The sequence below is a fragment of the Podarcis pityusensis genome, assembly GCF_964106645.2.
Source record: "Podarcis pityusensis genome assembly, chromosome: 15".
In the NCBI taxonomy this organism is placed as follows: domain Eukaryota; kingdom Metazoa; phylum Chordata; class Lepidosauria; order Squamata; family Lacertidae; genus Podarcis; species Podarcis pityusensis.
This window is the reverse complement of record NC_138040.1, coordinates 17195552-17215760: the sequence shown is the minus strand read 5'-3', so window position 1 is coordinate 17215760 and position 20209 is coordinate 17195552. Positions and strand designations below refer to the sequence as shown.

The 20209-nt window shown below is 46.5% G+C and overlaps 1 protein-coding gene across 1 annotated transcript; it reads left to right on the top strand.

Moving 5' to 3' along the window:
- The first annotated feature begins 538 nt into the window (after positions 1-538).
- On the top strand, positions 539-19090 carry KCNJ1 (potassium inwardly rectifying channel subfamily J member 1). The gene is made up of 2 exons (XM_080983638.1): positions 539-596; positions 17800-19090. Exon 2 carries the CDS (start codon positions 17814-17816, stop codon positions 18930-18932), a length of 1119 nt encoding a protein of 372 aa, XP_080839764.1. The 5' UTR covers positions 539-596; positions 17800-17813; the 3' UTR covers positions 18933-19090.
- The last annotated feature ends 1119 nt before the right edge of the window (positions 19091-20209 follow it).

The window sequence follows — 20209 nt, the reverse complement described above, 5'->3', positions numbered from 1 at the left end:
GCAGCTGCCCATTTGATCTCACATATGGATGGCACCAAGATCTGGGCATCCAAGGGCTGTGTTCATGGCTAGCATGTCCTTATGAAGTAGCCACTTTCTGGAGAAACCTGGACTTGGGCAGTTTCAGTAGTTTAAAGAGAAGGTCTCTCTCTGCCTCTCCCTTGGCAGATGAGCTGATCTTGAAAGAGTTTCTTGAAAGCAGAATACTTGAAAACCACCATGGCGAGGTCAGTTTCATGCTGGGGGAAGCCACATTCAGTTTCTGGACCATCATTCTGTACTCAAGTGTTTTAGTTGGAAGTTCGACACCTTTGCTGCATCTAAGCCCTTCGAAGCAGCCACTCCTCTCTCTCCTTCCAGCGGGGTTATAAAGTAAGCCACACTCCTAATTGTGCCATTGCATATAGATGAGCTGGCAACCAGTTTAAGCTCACACATTGATTCATAAATGCCAAAGAAAGTCCCAAGCTGCTTGGCAGAGAATTCAAGAGCTAGTGGACCACAACAGCCTAGGAAGCCGCAGCTTTACAGGGGCTGAAGAAAAGATCAACAGGGAAAGGCTGGGACATCCCTCACCTTACTGTTTAGCAAAGAAGGTAAGAGAAGCAATCATATGCTGAATTTCTGGTCGAAATTAGTCTCAGGTAACAGGGCAAGCCATTTCCACGGGTACAGTTAATTGAACTGTATATTCTACAGTTCAACCTTGTGCTCTCCAGATATTTTGGAGGACCAACAGGTCCAATTGCCAGAGGCAGCGAGCATTGCAGTCCTAAGCACCTGAAAGGCTGGGAAAAGGCTGCTCTATAGTTTGACTGGCACCTTCCTGCAATGTTTAAAAGTCTTTTCTGATCAGGACCTGTCAAATGGAGAGATGGGTAGACAATAGGAGAGGGTGTGTGTAGCAGATCAAGTCTTGGGTTCAGATCTGCCTTTGAAGCCCTGTCAGCAGGCACAGATTGGAACCACAGCAGGAGGCAAAGGGTTAAAGTCCCCTTAGCCTCCATGCCAGGGACCCAATCCATGTTGCCCAGCCAAAATTACGTTCACCTGATTGCAGGGATTTGTCCCTTGGGGACATCTGCATCCGGTCCTTGTTCTCCTCCTCTCGATCCAAAGGCTCAGTGAGTGGGCTGAGGCCAGGCAGAGTGAAGAGGTCCTGTACTTCATGTTGTCTGATGGCTGAGATACAATGTTGCTTCTCTGATGCACAATTAACTCAGATGCAAAATCACATCTGCATGGAACATTCCTCAGATAAAAATAGAGATATTTCCCACTCCTTCACAACTGCCCCTCCTTAACCCCCTTCCCTTTTTGTCCTCCACTGCCCCACAGAACATTTCCACCACCACCACACCAATGGGACACAGCACACACACTCTCCACTGTCCTGAGAAAAACACACCCTTATTTCCAATTTTATTTTATTCTTTGGTAGATTTCCAAAAAGAAACGCACACGCCAGTAAATAAATTTTAGAAACGGGCAAGATTAGATGCAGACACACAAAGCTTGCCCTCTGCTCTGCTTCCTCTTTCTTCCTGCCAAGGGCAGCCCTGCCCTCTGCCTGCCCCTCAGAGCTGGTGCGTCATGCGAGGCTCAGTGGGGGCAGCCTCTCCTCTTCCTCAGCTGCTCTCCAGCAGCCGCTACGAGCTGCCCAAGGGAGGAGGCTGGCAGTGGTGGCCATGGAGAGGCCATGGAGAGGCAACGGGATGCCTCCTCGCAGCCATTGTTCAAGACAAGTGCTGGGTCATCTGCAGCAGCACTGGTGGGGGAAATTGGGACATTCCAGGATCACATCAGAAGCTGGGATGGCTTTTGTAACTCAGGGCCGTCCCTGGAAAATAGGAAGTGTATGGAAAGCCAACTTGGAGGGTATGGAAAGCCAACTTGGAGGGTATGGAAAGTTAACTCAGAGGGTATGGAAAGCTAACTCAGAGGGTATGGAAAGCCAACTTGGAGGGTATGGAAAGCCAACTTGGAGTGTATGGAAAGCTAACTCAGAGGGTATGGAAAGCCAACTTGGAGGGTATGGAAAGCCAACTTGGAGGGTATGGAAAGCTAACTCAGAGGGTATGGCAAGCCAACTTGGAGGGTATGGAAAGCCAACTTGGAGGGTATGGAAAGCCAACCTGAGTTGCAAGGTTCCTATGCTCAGATCAACCAAGATCACAACATGGTCTTCCTTGTAGGGGGAACTTTGTCGTTTGCACATCTCCTTCTGTAGGGTCTTGTGTGTACCACACAGACTACCTGGTGATACTTCTGGACCTCACATCGTTTGCAGGCAGGAGAGCGATGGCTGTGAGCCTTTCCAAAAGCAGCTGCGTCAGTATTAAAATCAGGCCAAATGGCTGCATACAATCTGGGACACTGGAAAGGAGCCTGTATCTCCCACCACCTCTAAATCCAGCAGATGTCACACAGGCAGGCTCAGACGGTGATCTCTTTTCTTCAAGGTCTTCAGGTCTGAGCTGCAGAGCTTTTGTAGTTTTGGAAAGGGAAGTTAATTTGCTGCAATGGAAATCTCATGAGATTTATTAACATGAGAGGGTTTATAAAATAGGGCAGACATAGCTCTCTTCTGTTAAAAAAGATAGTGCCCTCTATAAGTCATTGGGCTATAGCTGCCATCATCCCTGACCACTGACTAGGGAGGGTATCATTTTGGCTGCTCCTGCTGTACTGGGTCCATGAATCCCAGTATTTCTCTGAGTAACAGTAATTCTTTGAGGTTTCAGGGAAGGGTCTATCCCAACCCTGCTATCCTCATCCCCTTTTTACTAGACATGGCAGGGAGTTAACTTGGGGCTTCCTGAATGCAAAGTGTGTGCTCAGTCACCAAGCTGTGATGTGAAAAAAGGGAGCCGAGTGTTGCTTTTCCCAGAAAGCTGCAGTCAAAAACCAGCTCTGCAGTGATACCTATCATACATATAATTGCAAACACATATTCATAACATTCATACTTTTAGGTGTATTTCTTTAAATATAGAGTGTACATCTTTTAAAAAATGCTCCGAAGTATGCTTTAGTACGCGGCTTTAGGGACGAGGGTGGCACTGTGGTCTAAACCACTGAGCCTTGGGCTTGCCAATCAGAAGGTTGGCGGTTCGAATCCCCGCAACGGGGTGAGCTCCCATTGCTCGGTCCCTGCTCCTGCCAACCTCGCAGTTCGAAAGCACATCAAAGTGCAAGTAGATAAATAGGTACCGCTCTGGCGGGAAGGTAAATGGTGTTTCCATGTGCTGCTCTGGTTCGCCAGAAGCAGCTTAGTCATGCTGGCCACATGACCCAGAAGCTGTACGCTGGCTCCTCGGCCAATAAAGTGAGATGAGCACCGTAACCCCAGAGTCAGCCACAACTGGACCTAATGGTCAGGGCTCCCTTTACCTTTACCTATGCTTACCCTGAACAACAGGGGCACCAACTATAGGCACATCAAGTGGCTGCACCCCCTCAATGTGGGGGTCAATGTGCCCGTGGTGAGCAAAGTTATGCTAGAATCTTGGACAACCTCACGGATATTGGGCTGTATCCAGACTGACCATGAGTGGAGTTGTATTCATGAGATGCTGCCATGGATGGAAGAGAGGAAGGCAGTTTTCGCCAGTTCCTCCTTCCCTCTCACTCCCTAGAAAATGCCTCTAAAGCACAATGGGAAGTAGTTTGGGGAAGGTTATCCACCCCATTGTTTTAATTTTCTAATGGAGCATTTTAAGTTAACTGTACACAATCAACCCCCCCTCCACCAATGGAATTTAGCCCAGGTCTTTCCAAACACTTTAGAGGGCAAAGGGGTTGTCACTGGAGAGACGGTCAATGGAGCTCTATGGGTGGATTTGACCGGATGCATTAAAATGGCAAACAAACAGCGAAGGCTCTTAGTGCATCATGTGGCAAAGTTATTAATGGCTGTGTCTGCAATCACAAATGCAAAGTAGCTTTTTGCATCTCATTTGCTTACGCGCCTCTTCACATCAGTGACCCATGTAATGGGTCACTAAATCACTCAACGTAGCTTGAAAACGGGCAAAGTTTTGCAAATCAATTATACTTGGGGAAGAAATTAGAAATACAAAACAGGGTGTTGTTTTAATTCATGAAGCTAAAGAACAAGAATGAATGCAATATGTAGAGAAGTTTAAGACAAGCTTCCTTTCATGGATTCCACCATGATTTGCAAAGATAACTTGGCTGATGTCCCCCAAGTTCTTCAGAAATACTTGGACTGAACTTTTACTGGAATGTACAGTATTGGGCATCAGATATTGCTGTCAGAGGCACACCCTTCCTCTATTTCATCATAGCACAGAAGTGGATGGTTTAAACAATCCCACATTCATTTTGCACCTCTGTGGTCACAAACCAACTCAGGAAACCAACTGGGATGAGAGGGGGGGATATCAAAATAAAAATAAAATAAATAAAAAATTGTCCAGTAGCATCTTATAAACCAACTAAGTTTGTTCTGGTATAAGCTTTCGTGTGCATGCACACATCTTCAGATTCTTCAGGGGGATATCACTTTGAGTTGGGGTGGCGAGAGAAACAGCTATTGATTATTTATTTAAGCAGCACCATCACTATGCACAGTGTTCTATGTAGTGCAAGTCGACAGTCCCTCAGAGTTTTCAATTCAAAATGCAACACAGAGGAAGCAACAGAGGAAGGGGAGTGAGAGGCAGCAAGTCAACAGGAATGCAGCCTGTGGTTGCCTGCCTCCATTGTGTGGGCTTAGGCCTTGTTACAGGCTGAGGCACAGCAGGGCAGGGGATGTGGGAACTGGGCTTTGTGGAGCTAAAGTGTCTCAGAAAAGGTAGGTTTTGAGGAGGGATTTGAAGAGAGGGGGAATCCTGCCAGTGCTCTGAAAAGGATGGGAGGTTGTAGCAGTCCTCAGCCATTCCCTGGGAGTTCTCTGGGAAGGGAGGTTGATTATTAAACAGCTCTGGATAAATGTAGCTCTAGCTGGGGTGTAGGGACATGGGTGGCGCTGTGGGTTAAACCACAGAGCCTAGGACTTGCCGATCAGAAGGTCGGTGGTTCGAATTCCCGCGACAGGGTAAGCTCCCGTTGTTCGGTCCCTGCTCCTGCCAACCTAGCAGTTCGAAAGCACGTCAAAGTGCAAGTAGATAAATAGGCACCGCTCTGGTGGGAAGGTAAATGGCATTTCTGTGCACTGCTCTGGTTCACCAGAAGTGGCTTAGTCATGCTGGCCACATGACCCAGAAGCTGTACGCCGGCTCCCTCGGCCAATAAAGCGAGATGAGCGCCGCAACCCCAGAGTCAGCCACGACTGGACCTAATGGTCAGGGGTCCCTTTACCTTTACCTTTAGCTGGGGTGTAGAGGGTCTCCTATCAATTCTCAGCACCCTTCACAACTAAATTTCCTAGGATTCTTTAGGGGAAGCCACAACTGTTTAAAGTGGGATGATACTGCTTGAAATGTAGAGTGCGGGGGGGGGGGGGAGCAATGTTGCGGCACCATCCATTGTCAACACCCTCGTGGCTTCTTTGCATGCCACCTTTCCATAGTTAAAACAAATGCTCAAGGTGCCTTACAAGATGAAAAGTTACATAATGACAGAAGTAGCCCTAAGCAATGGATGAAAAACTTATCAAAGTGTACACAACAAAATTAAGCAATCCCCACAAAACTCGTAATAAAATCCAAAAATATGCAGAACCCCCCCCCCAAAAAAAAACACCTTGATATTAATGACAGCAAAATTAACATCTCCAAAATTAAATCTTGGCCCTAACAGAAACCCCTGAACAGGAACCCCTACCCTACATTTCCCAGTCCTTTCCCTTAGCACATAAGGTCTGATCTCTTGTGGAAGCAGGTTTGGCACGCAAGAGCATCACATCAGCATTAACTGCGCAACCTGAATTTTCCTGGATGTGATTGGATACCGACTGCCTGGGAGTGCCCCAGGACATCACTTTTTCCTCCGAAAAGGTGTAGCTCCCACAAAGGCAGAGCAGCAGGTCATCTTTGCCAAGTAGGAGGAGATGCATGGAGAGCTTCAGCGACAAGTGCTTGGCTGACGGGCTCCCCATTTGCATGGCAGAATATAGACTCATGAATTTACATGGCCGATGGGTGGAAAAGTACAGGAACGTCAAGGAGAAAACTCAATGTTTCCTCCATTGCTCTGGTGGCTCTGAGATCTTTGCCTCTTTTCCAGAAGTCAGCTGGTGGGGAGTGAAGAAGAAAAAGCATCAGTTGCAGAGTCTGATATCAAAGCCACACAAGCTTCAGGCTTCATGCGAGACCAATGCAATCGTGCTGGAATCCTGAGGTCAATTCAGATTGTTGGAAGCAATCCACAGTGGGGGCAGCAATTCTTGTGAATTCCAGTTCCACAGGAAAGGAGAGTTGCTCTTGTGCTCAGGTCCTGCTTGTCGGTTTCCTATAAAGGGAATGTGGTTGGCCATTGTGAGAACAGGGTGCTGGACTAGGTGGGCCATTGGCCCAATCCAGCAGGCTTTCCTGATGTTCTTAGATTTGAGCCGATGTCCCTTCCTGATGCACGAACAAGGCTTGAATCCTAAGATAATAAATGCCCCCTTTTGCACTATACAGTGGCACCTTGGTTCTCAAATGTAATCGTTTCAAATCGTTTGTAAACCGTTTGAAATCCAAAACACTTACCAGAATGTTTTCGTCATTCGGGAGCTGAAATGTTTGAGTACCAAGGCATTCGAGAACCAAGGTTCCACTGTATCTGTAAAGCAGCACTGCACCATTCTGAACGGTTGTGGCTTCCTTCAAGGAATCCTGGGAAGCCCGGTTTGTCAAGGGTGCTGAGAGCTGTCAGGAGACTGCTGTTCCCCCTCACAGAGCTACAATTCCCAGTGTTTCCTAGAGAAAGGGATGGACAGTTAAACCACTCTGGGAATTTCCGGTCTAAGAGAGGACTAGGGGATCTGCTAACGTCAAACTGCGTTTTCAAGAATTCCTTGGAGGAAGCCATGGCTGTTTAAATTGGTAAGATGCTGCTATAAATATATATTGTAGATGAGGCCCACTTTAAGGAACTTAGCAGAACGATCTTTCCCCACTCTGCAGCAACCTCTGAGTCTGCAAACCTAGAGCATCTCTGAAAGAGCCTCTCCCCAGGGCTGCCTCTGCAGGTAAAAAGGTAAAGGGTCCCCTGACCATTAGGTCCAGTCGTGACCGACTCTGGGGTTGCGGTGCTCATCTCGCTTTATTGGCTGAGGGAGCCAGCCTACAGCTTCCGGGTCATGTGGCCAGCATGACTAAGCTGCTTCTGGCGAACCAGAGCAGCGCACAGAAACGCCATTTACCTTCCTGCCGGAATGGTACCTATTTATTTACTTGCACTTTGACGTGCTTTCGAACTGCTAGGTTGGCAAGAGCAGGGATCAAGCAACAGGAGCTCACCCTGTCGCGGGGATTCGAACCGCCGAACTTCTGATTGGCAAGTCCTAGGCTCTCTGGTTTAACCCACAGCGCCACCCTTTTGCCTCTGCAGGTGGGAACAGCCAATTGCCACCTTTCGTGACCAGGCTTGTCGTGCCCCTGATTCTGCACTGTGAAAATTGGCTGATTGGCATCAGCAGTGGCAACCCAGCTCCATCCCTTCAAGGCAGGAGCTGGAGCAAACGTTCCCCCCAGCGGTTAGATAACAGTGGCTACAGCGCCTGTCTTCAAGGAATGGTGCCCAGCTCGAATGGCAAGCTGACACCAGCTTCCCACCCCATGGCTCCAGCCTCAGTGAGGGAGTCTGTCGTGGGGTGGGGGTGGGGTTGCTGGTTGTGCCCCCTAAAGAAAATGTGCCTGGAGTCACAGCCCCCCGTCGCATGCTACACCACTGGGAGCATGACACCCTCTCCGCTCCTGATTTTATTTATTTAACAGAATTTATATAGTGCTTAATCAAAAAGGTAAACCTGAGCAGGTTGATTCAAATGGTATGCAAAATTAATTGAAAAGAGCAGCAAAACATATTTTGAAAATAGTAGCCATGATGAAAATGACTGAATGATATATATGAAATTGTTCTTGTTGATTCTTCTTAGTCGTGTTCGACTCTCTGTGACCCCATGAACCAGAGCATGCCTTGGAAACTCTCACTTTCTTCTCAAAGCTTCTCCTTTCTTTCTTTCTTTTTTTTTTTGGCAAAATACTGGAGTGGACAGCCAGTTCCTTCTCCAGGTGGATCACATTTAGTCTAAACTCTTGGCTATGACCTGTCCATCCTGGGTGGCCCTGCAAGACATAGTTATAGCTTCTTGGAGTCATTCAAGGCCCTTTGCCATGACAAGGCAGTGATCCATGAAGGGGATATATGAAATAAACTGATTTTTAAAAATATAAATGCATGTAATAATTAACATGTATGGATAGTAAAGGTAAAGGGACCACTGACCATTAGGTCCAGTCGTGACCGACTCTGGGATTGCAGTGCTCATCTCGCTTTATTGGCTGAGGGAGCCGGCGTACAGCTTCCAGGTCATGTGGCCAGCATGACTAAGCCACTTCTGGCGAACCAGAGCAGCGCACGGAAACGCCGTTTACCTTCGCGCTGGAGCGGTACCTATTTATCTAGTTGCACTTGGACGTGCTTTTGAACTGCTAAGTTGGCAGGAGCAGGGACTGAGCAACAGGAGCTCACCCCATCACGGGGGTTCGAACCGCTGACCTTCTGATCAGCAAGTCCTAGGCTCTGTGGTTTAACCCACAGCGCCACCCGCGTCCCCTAACATGTGTGGATAGGCTTGCTTAAATAAAAAGGTTTTCTGCTGGCATTGGAAGCAATGCAACAGAGGCATCTGCCTAATATCAATAGGCAGTGAGTTCTAGAGAATAGGGGCTGACATAGAAAAGACTGATTTCTCTCAAGTATGGAGCGAATGATATTTGGCACTTGTAAGGTCAAAGTGGCTGAATGTGCACATACGGGGCAAGGCAAGCCTTTGGGCAAACTGATCCCAAGCTGCTGATCAAGAGGAAGAGCGAAGAGGGTGCAATATTGCCCACCGCTGTCTTGTTGAGGGGTGGGAATTGCCTGCAAGGCGGGGGGGGGGGGAGGGGCACTTGACTGCTCTGCTGTAGCCTATGCAGCATAAAGAAGTCTTGGACCTGTTACCCTGGTAGAGCTGCTGCCCTCTCGTGAATCATCCGTTTCTGCTTCTGGTACAGTTGGCTTTGAGGAGAGCGTGTTTGGTTCTATGGAAATAATAGTTAATAGTTCACTCCAAGATTCTATGGGGGTGATGTGGGGGAGCGAGGCAAGCGGTGGCGAGAGGCAGGAGAGTAACAATGGCTCACATGATCCCAAATCCATTGAGTCCTTTCCAGGCTTTAATCATTAACACCTCGGGCTGGGGCTGGAACACAGCGACCTCTGTCTCCTCTCCTGTGGGTCATGGATCAGGTGGTGCAACTTGCTGTTCATGAAAGGAGGTGACATTATGAGATTTCGGCTTCTGCCTAATAATAATAATTTATTATTTATACCCCATCCATCTCAATGGGTTGCCCCAACCACTCAGGGCAGCTTTCAACACACATAGAAACATAGTGTAACATCAAATATTAAAAAACTTCCTATACAAGGCTGTCTTCAGATGCCTTCTAAAAGTTGTATACAGAGCTCAGGGATGATGGGAGTTATAGTCCAACAACATCTGGGGACCCACAGATTGAGAACCGCTGTGTAGTTATTTATCTCCTTGACGTCTGATGGGAGCGTGTTCCACAGGGAGGGTGCCACTGCAGAGAAGGCCTTCTGCCTAGTTCCCTGTAGCTTCACTTCTCGCATTGAGGGAATTGCCAGAAGGCCCTCAGTGCTCCATCTCAGTGTCTGGGCTGAACATTGGGAGTGGAGATGCTCCTTCAGGTCTACAGGGCCAAGGCCATTTAGGGCACCAACACTTTGAATTCTGCTCGGAACATACTGGGAGCCAGTACTGAGGAGTAGGAGTAATTAACAACAGCAGCAGCAGCAGCAACAACAACAACAACAACAACAACAACACTTATATCCCACCTTTTTCTCCAAGGAGCTCAAGGTGGCATATATGGTTCCCCCAATCTTCTAATCTCTCTCAAAAACCTGGTTAAGCTGAGAGTAAGCGACTGGCTCAAGGTCCCCTTTGACCCAATCAGCATCCATACATGGAACAGGTCTGCCTGTCATTCCACCTCTGAGTCAGCCAAACCAGAGAAGCCCCCTTACACAGAGTCAGACCAGTGACTCACCTTGCTCAGTGTTGCCTGCACTGACTGGCAGCAGCTCTCCAGGGTTTCAGGCAGGGGCCATTCCCAGCCTTCCCTCAAGACGCTAGAGATGGACCGCATGGGACCTTCTGCAGGCAAGTCAGGTGGGGCTTGGGAGAGACCTCTGCCTGCAGAGCCACTGCTGCCAGTCAGTGTAGACAATACTGAGTTTGATGGAGCTATGGTCTGACTCGCTATAAAGCAGTTTCCTGTGTTCCTGTTCTGAAACAGGAGGGGGTGCAGTGGTGCAGAAACCAAGCGAGACAGGAGGAAAGGCAACAGAGGAAAGGAGGTGCTGGTGTTTGAAGCCATGCACACATGACATGAGCCACAGTCCACGGCTATTCTGCAGTTTCTTGCGCAATGCAGCTGTTTGGTGCATTTCCCTCAAACCAGCTTCCGTCCAATTTGAAAACATAAGTCGTGGTTCATCTGAGGTGTATCTGTTTCAGGCAGCCACTGCAGCTGCCCAGATGATGGCTTCATCAGATAGGAGTTCAGGGAGGTTGCAAGCACTGAGGAACCAAACAGGTAATATGCACTGAGTGAAGGCATTCCGAACCCCTCTTTGAAGTGCAGAGCAATGAACAAATGTGACTTGAAATACGGCAGAGGGGAAGCAACCATCTTGCGCTGCAAACCGCTAATGTGTCCAGAGCCAAAGCCTTAGATTAGGGCATCCGCAGTGCACCCCCCGGTTCACGAGACCCATTTAGTTATTCATTACATCCTTGCTAATCTCCTCGAACAACTACATATTTCTGGCAGCCGACAGTGACAGTGAAATTAATTGCCTAAATTGCTAGACTTGTGGGTGTGCGCATCTGCGTGACTGGGAGGTGGTGGAAACTTGGAAGTCCCAGACTTCCAAGAGCTGACAAGAGAGAGAGAGAGAGAGAGAGAGAGAGAGAGAGAGAGAGAGAGAGACTGAGCATTTGAGGCCTTGCATTTATACTCCCTAATAAAGAGAGCATGGCCTTATTCAGACAGCACATAGCTGAAGTATAGAACATGGGTAGGCAAACTAAGGCCCGGGGGCCAGATCCGGCCCAATTGCTTTCTAAATCCAGCCTGCAGATGGTCCAGGAACCAGTGTGTTTTTACATGAGTAGAATGTGCCCTTTTATTTAAAATGCATCTCTGGATTATTTGTGGGGCCTGTGTGGTGTTTTTATGTGAGCAGAATGTGTGCTTTTATTTAAAATGCATCTCTGGGTTATTTGTGGGGCATAGGAATTTGTTCATATATTTTTTCTTCAAAATATAGTCTGGCCCCCCACAAGGTCTGAGGGACAGTGCATTTGTTCCTACAAGAACCAGGGATGTGGATGGTTTTCTCAGAGGATTAGGCAAATTCATGGAGGAGGAGAACATCAAAAGCTCTTGGGCTCAGATTCTGCTGATGGGTGTCCCATCTGGATGGCCACTGTGATAACAGGATACTGGACTAGATGGGCCATTGGCCTGATCCAGCAGGCCCATCTGATGTTCTTTACGTTCATGTATTTATTTTTTACCTTTCCCTCAAGGAGCTCAAGGCCATGCTTATGGCAACTCACTGCCACCCGTTTTCTGCCACCCAGAATCCTGTGAGGAAGGTCAGGATCTGAAGAGGGAGCAGAAAAGAGAGAGTAACTGGTTCAGCATCACCCTTTTTGAGGGGAGGGCGGAAGGTGTGTCTCAGAAGCTCGAATCCACTTGACTGCCTGCTGTTTATGACATCACAACTTTAAGTCAATAGCCGTTATTACAGGAGTGGGAGACACGATGTATTTCTGGCCATAAAGAAAAGCTGCAATTGGTATGCATGCTTCCATCACGAAAAGTAAAAGGAGAAAAATAGACAAGTGTTGTTTATGTGCATGCAGGGAAGGGAACTCCTTTAAAAGCCAGAATGTAAAATGAAACAAGATAAATGTTTGCAGGAAAGATTAAAGAGAGTGAATAGGAACAGATTGTGTGTGCAGGGAACATTAACGCTATGGAGGTAAAAAAAAGGGGGGGGTTAGATTTGTTCCAGGGATGGAGCTATTAAATGACAATTTAGAAATGATGAGTAGATGTTTTACATCTCTAGGGAGTTTACTGATGAGAAACTGCACCAGAAAGCCAAGGGAAGCTTGTTCTCTGCATTAAAAATGGCAGACCCAGTACATTTTCTACTCTGAATCTTTCTACAATTTTAGGCTGTGGATGAATCCTAGTTCACCTCTGGGAGATGCTTGCCTCATTGCTTCTTTAGGAATTTTGGGTATGCCTCCTGGGATAACAGTTATTCATGCAGAGATACAACACACAGCCCCTTTTAACAGGGGAGGCCTCTCAAGTGCAGATACCAGAGACTTTTTAGCAGTGGCTCCTCCGGAATGCTTACCCCAGGGAGAAGGACCCTGGCTGCTATCCTTTTTTTTTTTGCGACTAAAATGTTTTTGATTTCCCCAGATTTTTAAGAATTGTTTATAATGTCAGTGCTCTTAAATATGGGGGCAGTTCTAATATTTTTATGGGTACCTGACGGAGTTGTAGTCCAAAACATCTGGAGGGCTGGGAAAGATCAATGACCTGACTTGATCTAAGACGTATCCCAACATCATTCAATTTACTGTGGCAAATCAGGAGATCTCACAGCAAACTGGCAGGCTCTGGCAAACAGTTTGGGAATTAGCAATCTAACTTAATACAAGTATGGAATAAGCACCTTTATCATTAGAAGTGTTCAGGAATGAGTGGTGCTTCTGCAGACACCTCATATTCCTTCCATCAGATCAGACGCCACGTTCCCTCCACTTAAAATCAACCCAGAATTCTCTTGCAAGGGCAGCAACGTTGGATGTTCTCCCTGCCCAAGCAATTAATACACCTTGGTAAATTAGAGAAGACAAGCTCTGGTTACTCTGCAGATTTCAGCTGAACTCTCCTTAGGAGCCTTCTGCATTATACAACGTGTGTTACGTAAGCTTTGTTTCAAGAGGGGACCACGATCTCTAATCGCACCGAGCTTATACCAGAATGCTAACCACAAGATGGTTTTGGGTTCCTCTTGAATCTTAGCAAACACCTTTCATGACCAACCTGCGTTATACAACGTGCATGCTTTTTATTGAGAAGAAAGGCTGAGAACAATGCACACCCACCCGGCATATGCTAGAGTGTTAAACCCAGGCAGGGACTTATTCTGACAACTGATAGGCTCTTAGCAAGAGAGAAGCTGGATTTAGAGAAGGGAGGTCTGGATTTGGCATTGCGCATTATTTGCCGTGTTTGTAATTTCACACTTCCTCAAAGCTCCCCTGCATTAAAACACAAACACACACACAAAACTCCCTGCAAGTTTAAACTTGCACAGCAGGGACTGGGTGAGGTTAGAGACTCTAGCTGTGCCAAGCACACTCCTGTTGGCTGGGCACCCTCTGCATCTCCAGTGCTGGGTTTTAAAGCCACGTTCATACATGACATGATCCCCAATGCAGGTGAATCTTGTGCTTTGCTATAAGAAGCTCCTGGTTTGTTCCTCAAACCAGATTTGTCTCTAGCCAATGTGTGAACACCTTTGCAGAGGGGAGAGACAAAATCGCCTGTCCATGTCCCCAATGGAAATCAATTGAAGCCTAATTGTACAGTGGTACCTCTGGTACCTCTGGGATGCGGGTGGCGCTGTGGGTTAAACCACAGAGCCTAGGACTTGCCGATCAGAAGGCCGGCGGTTCGAATCCCCGTGACAGGGTGAGCTCCCGTTGCTCGGTCCCTGCTCCTGCCCACCTAGCAGTTCGAAAGCACATCAAAGTGCAAGTAGATAAATAGGTACCGCTCTGGCGGGAAGGTAAACAGCGTTTCCATGTGCTGCTCTGGTTCGCCAGAAGCGACTTAGTCATGCTGGCCACATGACCCGGAAGCTGTACACTGGCTCCCTCAGCCAATAAAGTGAGATGAGCGCCGCAACCCCAGAGTCAGCCATGACTGGATCTAATGGTCAGGGGTCCCTTTACCTTTACCTTACCTCTGGTTATGAACTTAATTCGTTCTGGAGGTCTGTTCTTAACCTGAAACCGTTCTTAAGCTGAGGTACCACTTTAGCTAATGAGGCCTCCTGCCACCGGCGCACAATTTCTGTTCTCATCCTGAGGTGAAGTTCTTAACCCGAGGTACTACTTCTGGGTTAGTGGAGTCTGTAACCCGAAGTGTTTGTAATCCGAGGTACCACTGTATAGCAGTTGTGGCGGGAGAAACAAACTTCACTGCAGAAGAGGGGAATGTGAACACCCCTCCACTCTTGCACTCTCTGGAGAGCTTGTTTTGAATTGCATGAACTTTTAAATTGGAGAAGCAGTCAAAAAAAGGCAATAATAATAGTTACAGTAACCGTTACCATCTATCTCGGAAAGGAGCCCAGGGTGGCAAACAGCGAAGTGGCAAAAGTGTACCATTTAAAAATAAAAGTTTAAGAGCTTCTAAAACATTTAAGAACAACCCCAAAATGGTCCACCCCACCTCAGCATCATGTTCTGCTGCAGGTAAAGGTTAGCTGTGATTCCTCCATTGCGTGGGGTTGGACTAGATGACACTTTGGGTCCCTTCCCACCTTACAATTCTCTGATTCTGTGATTCTAGCCGCAGATCGAGTAGCAGAAGTTTCATGCACCAACAATGATGACGATTAACTACTGAATTTGTGTAATAGAGATGCGCAAAGAGCCATGATACAATTGCATGGGTTGCTCAGCTGTTTACAATTTTGAAAGCCCAAACTCACCCTGGGCACCCACAAGTCCTTGGTTGAGCCTCCTTTTGGTCCCAGCCTATGAACAGATGGCAGCCTTCTGGCATATACAACTGTGCATTTGGCAACTCAAGCATTTCCCAACTGCAACACCCCTAGAATTGCAATACAGAAACAGTATGTTATAGGAGGGGGTTGTTATAAAGAAAGACTCCAAATAAGGGGCTCAAAAGTTTTGAGACTTAACCCCCCCCCCAAAAAAAAAAATAACGCACGAGGAGAAATGAAAAGTCAGGTGTTGGGAAAGTACCAAGAATGCTCCATTGCACAGGGATGTTTTCTTAGTGCTCCAGGCTGTGTTTTGAACATGAACATGCTAAGTAAGGGCCAGGACACGAAATGTTTGAACTGTAAAATAACCTTGCTCCTCTTCCTGTGACCACACACTTGCTTAAAGTTTAACTGGACTCCCTCTCCACCCCCACCCCCGCTCCTGAGCAGGGGTGGAAGGTCAGAACAAAAATGGCCACGAGGCCTTTGAGAGCTGAATGGGAACATCGAAATCTGCATATCTTGGAAACGAGTATGTTAATACTCCTGCGTGCTCCCAAATAATACATTCTGCCAGTCACATGATCCAAATTCCAGAGGGGTGGCCATGTTTGTATCCTGCAGCCAAAGGTGTGCTAGGCTCTTGTACCACCTTGAAGACCAATGCATTTTCTCTGGCAGAATCTTCCTTGCTGCAGAGCCCTGCTGGGTTACAATAAATCAACAGGTCAAATAAATCAATAGGTTCACTTGTTGATTGAATCAAGAGAAAGAATTTTGAGCACGCTCTGTGTGCCTTACCTGCGCCAGGATGTCTTGCTTGCCTAGGCAGAAGGCTGAGAAGATGGAGACGACTCAGGTGATTAGCCAAACCTCCCCCAACCTAGCATCATCCAGCTATTTTGAACTATAACTACAACTCCCATCATGCTGGTTTGTAGTCTAGAACATTGGGCAAACATCCCATTGGAGAATGCTGGCGTACCCAATGAAAGGGACACTGCTTTATTATTATTATTTGTTGTTTCTGTACTGCCCATCACCTAAGTTTTCTGGGCAGTTTAAAAAATTATTTTAAAAAATATAATACAACCTCTCAAAATGAAAAAGCCACACATCAAGAATAACCAACTACATCAAATACGAATCAGCATTAGCAACAATCCAAGGCCAACACAAACTTACCCACAGAGAGAGTTAAAAGGCCTGTAAGAATACAAAGGTCTTCACCGTACTAAAAGTCCATAATGCAACTCTTATAAGAAAAAACTGCTTCCTTTCCCTTATGGGGTATTCCAGAACCCATATAGAGTCCTTGAGGGTTCCCTATCGGTAGGAGGAAATAACAGAGGCCAACCAGAGTATATCTGAGAAACAAAGTGGCTAGAAAGCCTGATCTTTATTAAAGGAAAATAAACTGTTGCAATGGGGTCCTCACTCACCACACGCAGGAGGGAGGAGCACCCTGAAGAATGGTGCACAAGCCCTTATATAGACTCATGAAATTGCTCACCCTGTAGCCCAAGACCCACCCTCCCCCAGCCCCCCAAAAATCATACATACATCAAAGAAGGAGGCGGTCTACAGCAGAAAACCTGTCTGTCAGGATACCTGATAATGGTCACTGATTGCATTACCTGGGCATCCTGGGCATTCTTTTGTGATGGTTAATACTCAGTTCCCGAATCCATGCCACAAGCTCACCCTATTCATACACAAATACGCCCTTAAGACAGGATTTGCAAGCAAAAATACAATGGGAAAATTTCCCCTTTTGCCTCACTTACTTCCGAGGAATATTTGAGGTCATTGGGAGAGTCAAAATGGCTTCAGGATTGCTCTCCCATACTATTTCAGACACATGGTTCATATATTTAGATAGGTGTGTATTTATGAATATTTATTCTATATTTGAGACCTTAAATTCTTATAATGCAATCACCAGGCAATCCTCAGTGGTGCTTGGCGTTCTACAAATTCCTCTTTCTTCCTACGTTACATTAAGATCCACTTTGGCCTGTGGTTGGAAAGTTTGAAAACAGTCACCGAAAAAAGCACATCCGTGTTGGTGGGTGGGAGTTGCGGTGGAGGAATGGGTGAAGGGTTTAAGTTTTTGCTGTGAAGTGTCACCTTGATGCAGCAGTAAGTTAAATCCTGAGGCTCTTCTGCAAAACACTCTCCTAGAAGATTAGCAGGCAGCTTCAAAATCATGATGGCATCCAAGAGCTCTGGTTCACACATGCACATTCGCCACTCAGATCATTCATCAGCACCAAGCAATGAATTGCATGCATGCATGAGACATGACTGATACATTTATAAAACACACCACAGGATTTCCATTATTGCTACTCGCACTGCAAGCACCATCCGGCACAGTTAATTCATGCATTCGCAGCTGCCTTCCGCAAATGTACACAACAATAACCAAGCAAAAAGTACTTTCCAAACCATGTGTCCCTGGGAACCACCTTGCTGTTGTATGACCTTGCTGTGACTTTTGGCCCTGCATGAGAGTGAAGGATAGAAGTGCCTACTTAGCTGCTCTACAGGAGAGCCATGAAGCAGAACAGACTCAAATTTCCATGCCTACCTGAGCTAACTACCACTATGGAACGCTCCCTTGGGCTATTACACATTTGTTTATTCACCAATCCATTGAAATCCTTTGCAAATGGTCCAATTCTTATTTGTTTGGTTGTTGTTGTTGTTTTTTAAAAAAGCTACTTGCAGTCCTAATGTTTATTCCATGTTCCTCTTTTTTCATTACTTATCCAGAGTGGCTGGTGGAGATGCTTAAATATTTCCAGAAGCATTTCACCCATCTCTGGGTGGAACACAAAAGACGAAGGTCCAGACTGGTATCGAAAGATGGAAGATGCAACATAGAGTTTGGGAATGTAGAAGAACAATCAAGATTTGTTTTCTTGGTTGACATCTGGACCACCGTCTTGGACCTCAGGTGGAGATATAAGATGACCATCTTCATCTCAGCCTTCTTAGGTAGCTGGTTCTTGTTTGGCCTTCTCTGGTACGTGGTGGCCTACATACACCAGGATCTGCCAGAGTTCAGCCCTTCGATAAATCACACTCCATGTGTTGACAACATAAATGGTTTGACATCTGCTTTCCTCTTCTCCCTGGAGACTCAGGTTACTATTGGCTATGGTTTCAGGTGTGTTACGGAACAGTGTGCCACTGCCATTTTCCTGCTGATCATTCAGTCTATCCTAGGGGTTATCATCAACTCGTTCATGTGCGGGGCCATCTTGGCCAAAATCTCTAGGCCCAAAAAGAGGGCAAAAACCATCACCTTCAGCAAGAATGCCGTCATCAGCAAGCGTGGCGGAAAGCTGTGTCTCCTCATTCGGGTGGCCAACCTCCGAAAAAGTCTTTTGATTGGGAGCCACATCTATGGCAAGCTCTTGAAAACCACCATCACACCTGAAGGGGAGACCATCATCTTGGACCAAGTCAACATAGACTTCGTAGTCGATGCCGGAAATGAGAATCTCTTCTTCATCTCCCCCTTGACCATCTACCACATCATTGACAAGCGCAGCCCCTTCTTTCACATGACGGCGGACACCATCCTTCAACATGACTTTGAGCTGGTGGTGTTTCTGGACGGGACGGTGGAATCCACCAGTGCCACCTGCCAGGTGCGGACCTCTTACATCGCCGATGAGGTGCTGTGGGGCTATCGCTTTGCTCCCATGGTCTCCAAGACCAAAGAAGGGAAGTACAGGGTGGACTTCCATAACTTTGGCAAACCTGTGGAGGTGGAGACCCCTCACTGCGCCTTCTGCCTTTACAACGAGAAAGATGCCAGAGCCAAAGCAAAGATGGGCTATGACAACCTCGGCTTCCAAATTCAAGGAGTCGGTGAAACCAATGACACAAAAATGTAATCTTCAATCGGATGAGATAGGAATGCTGACCTCTCGATAGAAACTAGGATATTGCGCCAAAAAAGCCTAAGAATATTCTGAGTACAGAAGGGAAAAGGGACTGGGTTGTTTGGCTACCGAGTAAGACTTTACCAGGGCAGGGTACACAGCAGCAAATCCCTGGGTGCTGCTAACTTCCTATTGTTTATAGTCACAGAACAGTCTGTATATTTTTATATATTTGTGAGACTTTTATGTAAATTGGTAAATTGATATGGCCAATAAAATTTTCATTCAGATTTTTGGAATAATAGAATTGTATGTTGTGAACCACCCTAAGACTTGTGGGGTGGTATGCAAGTAATAATAATAATAATAATAATAATAATAATAATAATAGAAGAGCTGGAAGCCCAAAGCATCATCTAGTGTAACCCTCTACAATACACGTTTGGGAACTTTTGAGTGGGCTTATACACAGGAAGCTGCCTTGCTCTGAGTCAGGCCATTGGTCCACCTACCTTAATCTTGCCTACACTCGTAGCCTTTCCGAGCTTGGTGTCCATTGACAACCACAGCTCCTATCCTTCCTCAGCACTGGCCAGGCTGGTTTCGGCTGAAGGAAGTTGCCCAACAACATGTGACATGTCCCAGGTTGGGACAGGCATGAGCCCTTCTCAACCCTACATGGAAATGACTCAGGGATGGAATCTGAGACCTTTTGCAGACAAAGCTTGCATTCCATTCTTGAACTATATTGGTTCTTCCCCCTCCCTCCAATCTACATATGGGCAGGAACTTCAATGCTTCACAGGCAAGCAAGACTCCTTTCCCACTCAATAAGCGCCAGCTTGAAGTTGCATGATATTCAGATCTTTGATGAGACTCAAAGGAGGGGAGAGTCATTCTGTTATTCACTTAAACTTGCATGGAATGCATGGGATATATATGGGGGAGTTGGGTATCATTATTATTATTATTACTATTATTATTATACTGCCCTATACCTGGAGGTCTCAGGGAGGTTCACAGAATAAAATCAAGATATAAAACCAAAATCAAGATAAAAAATCAATATATAAAAACAAACAAAATACATAATAAAAATAAAAGCAACAACCCAATAGCCTTCACAAAAAAATACATTTTAAAAGGGCATAGAGTGTAAATCGGATCAACCAAAGGCCTGGTTAAAAAGGAACGTTTTTGCCTGGTGCTTAAAGGTGTATAACGAAGGCACCAGGCGAACTTCCCTGGGGAGAGCATTCCACAGACAGGGAGTCACTGCAGAGAAGGCC

What these genes read in the sequence shown, in the direction of transcription:
- KCNJ1 (XM_080983638.1), top strand. Translation starts at nt 17,814, where the DNA reads ATGCTTAAATATTTCCAGAAGCATTTCACCCATCTCTGGGTGGAACAC.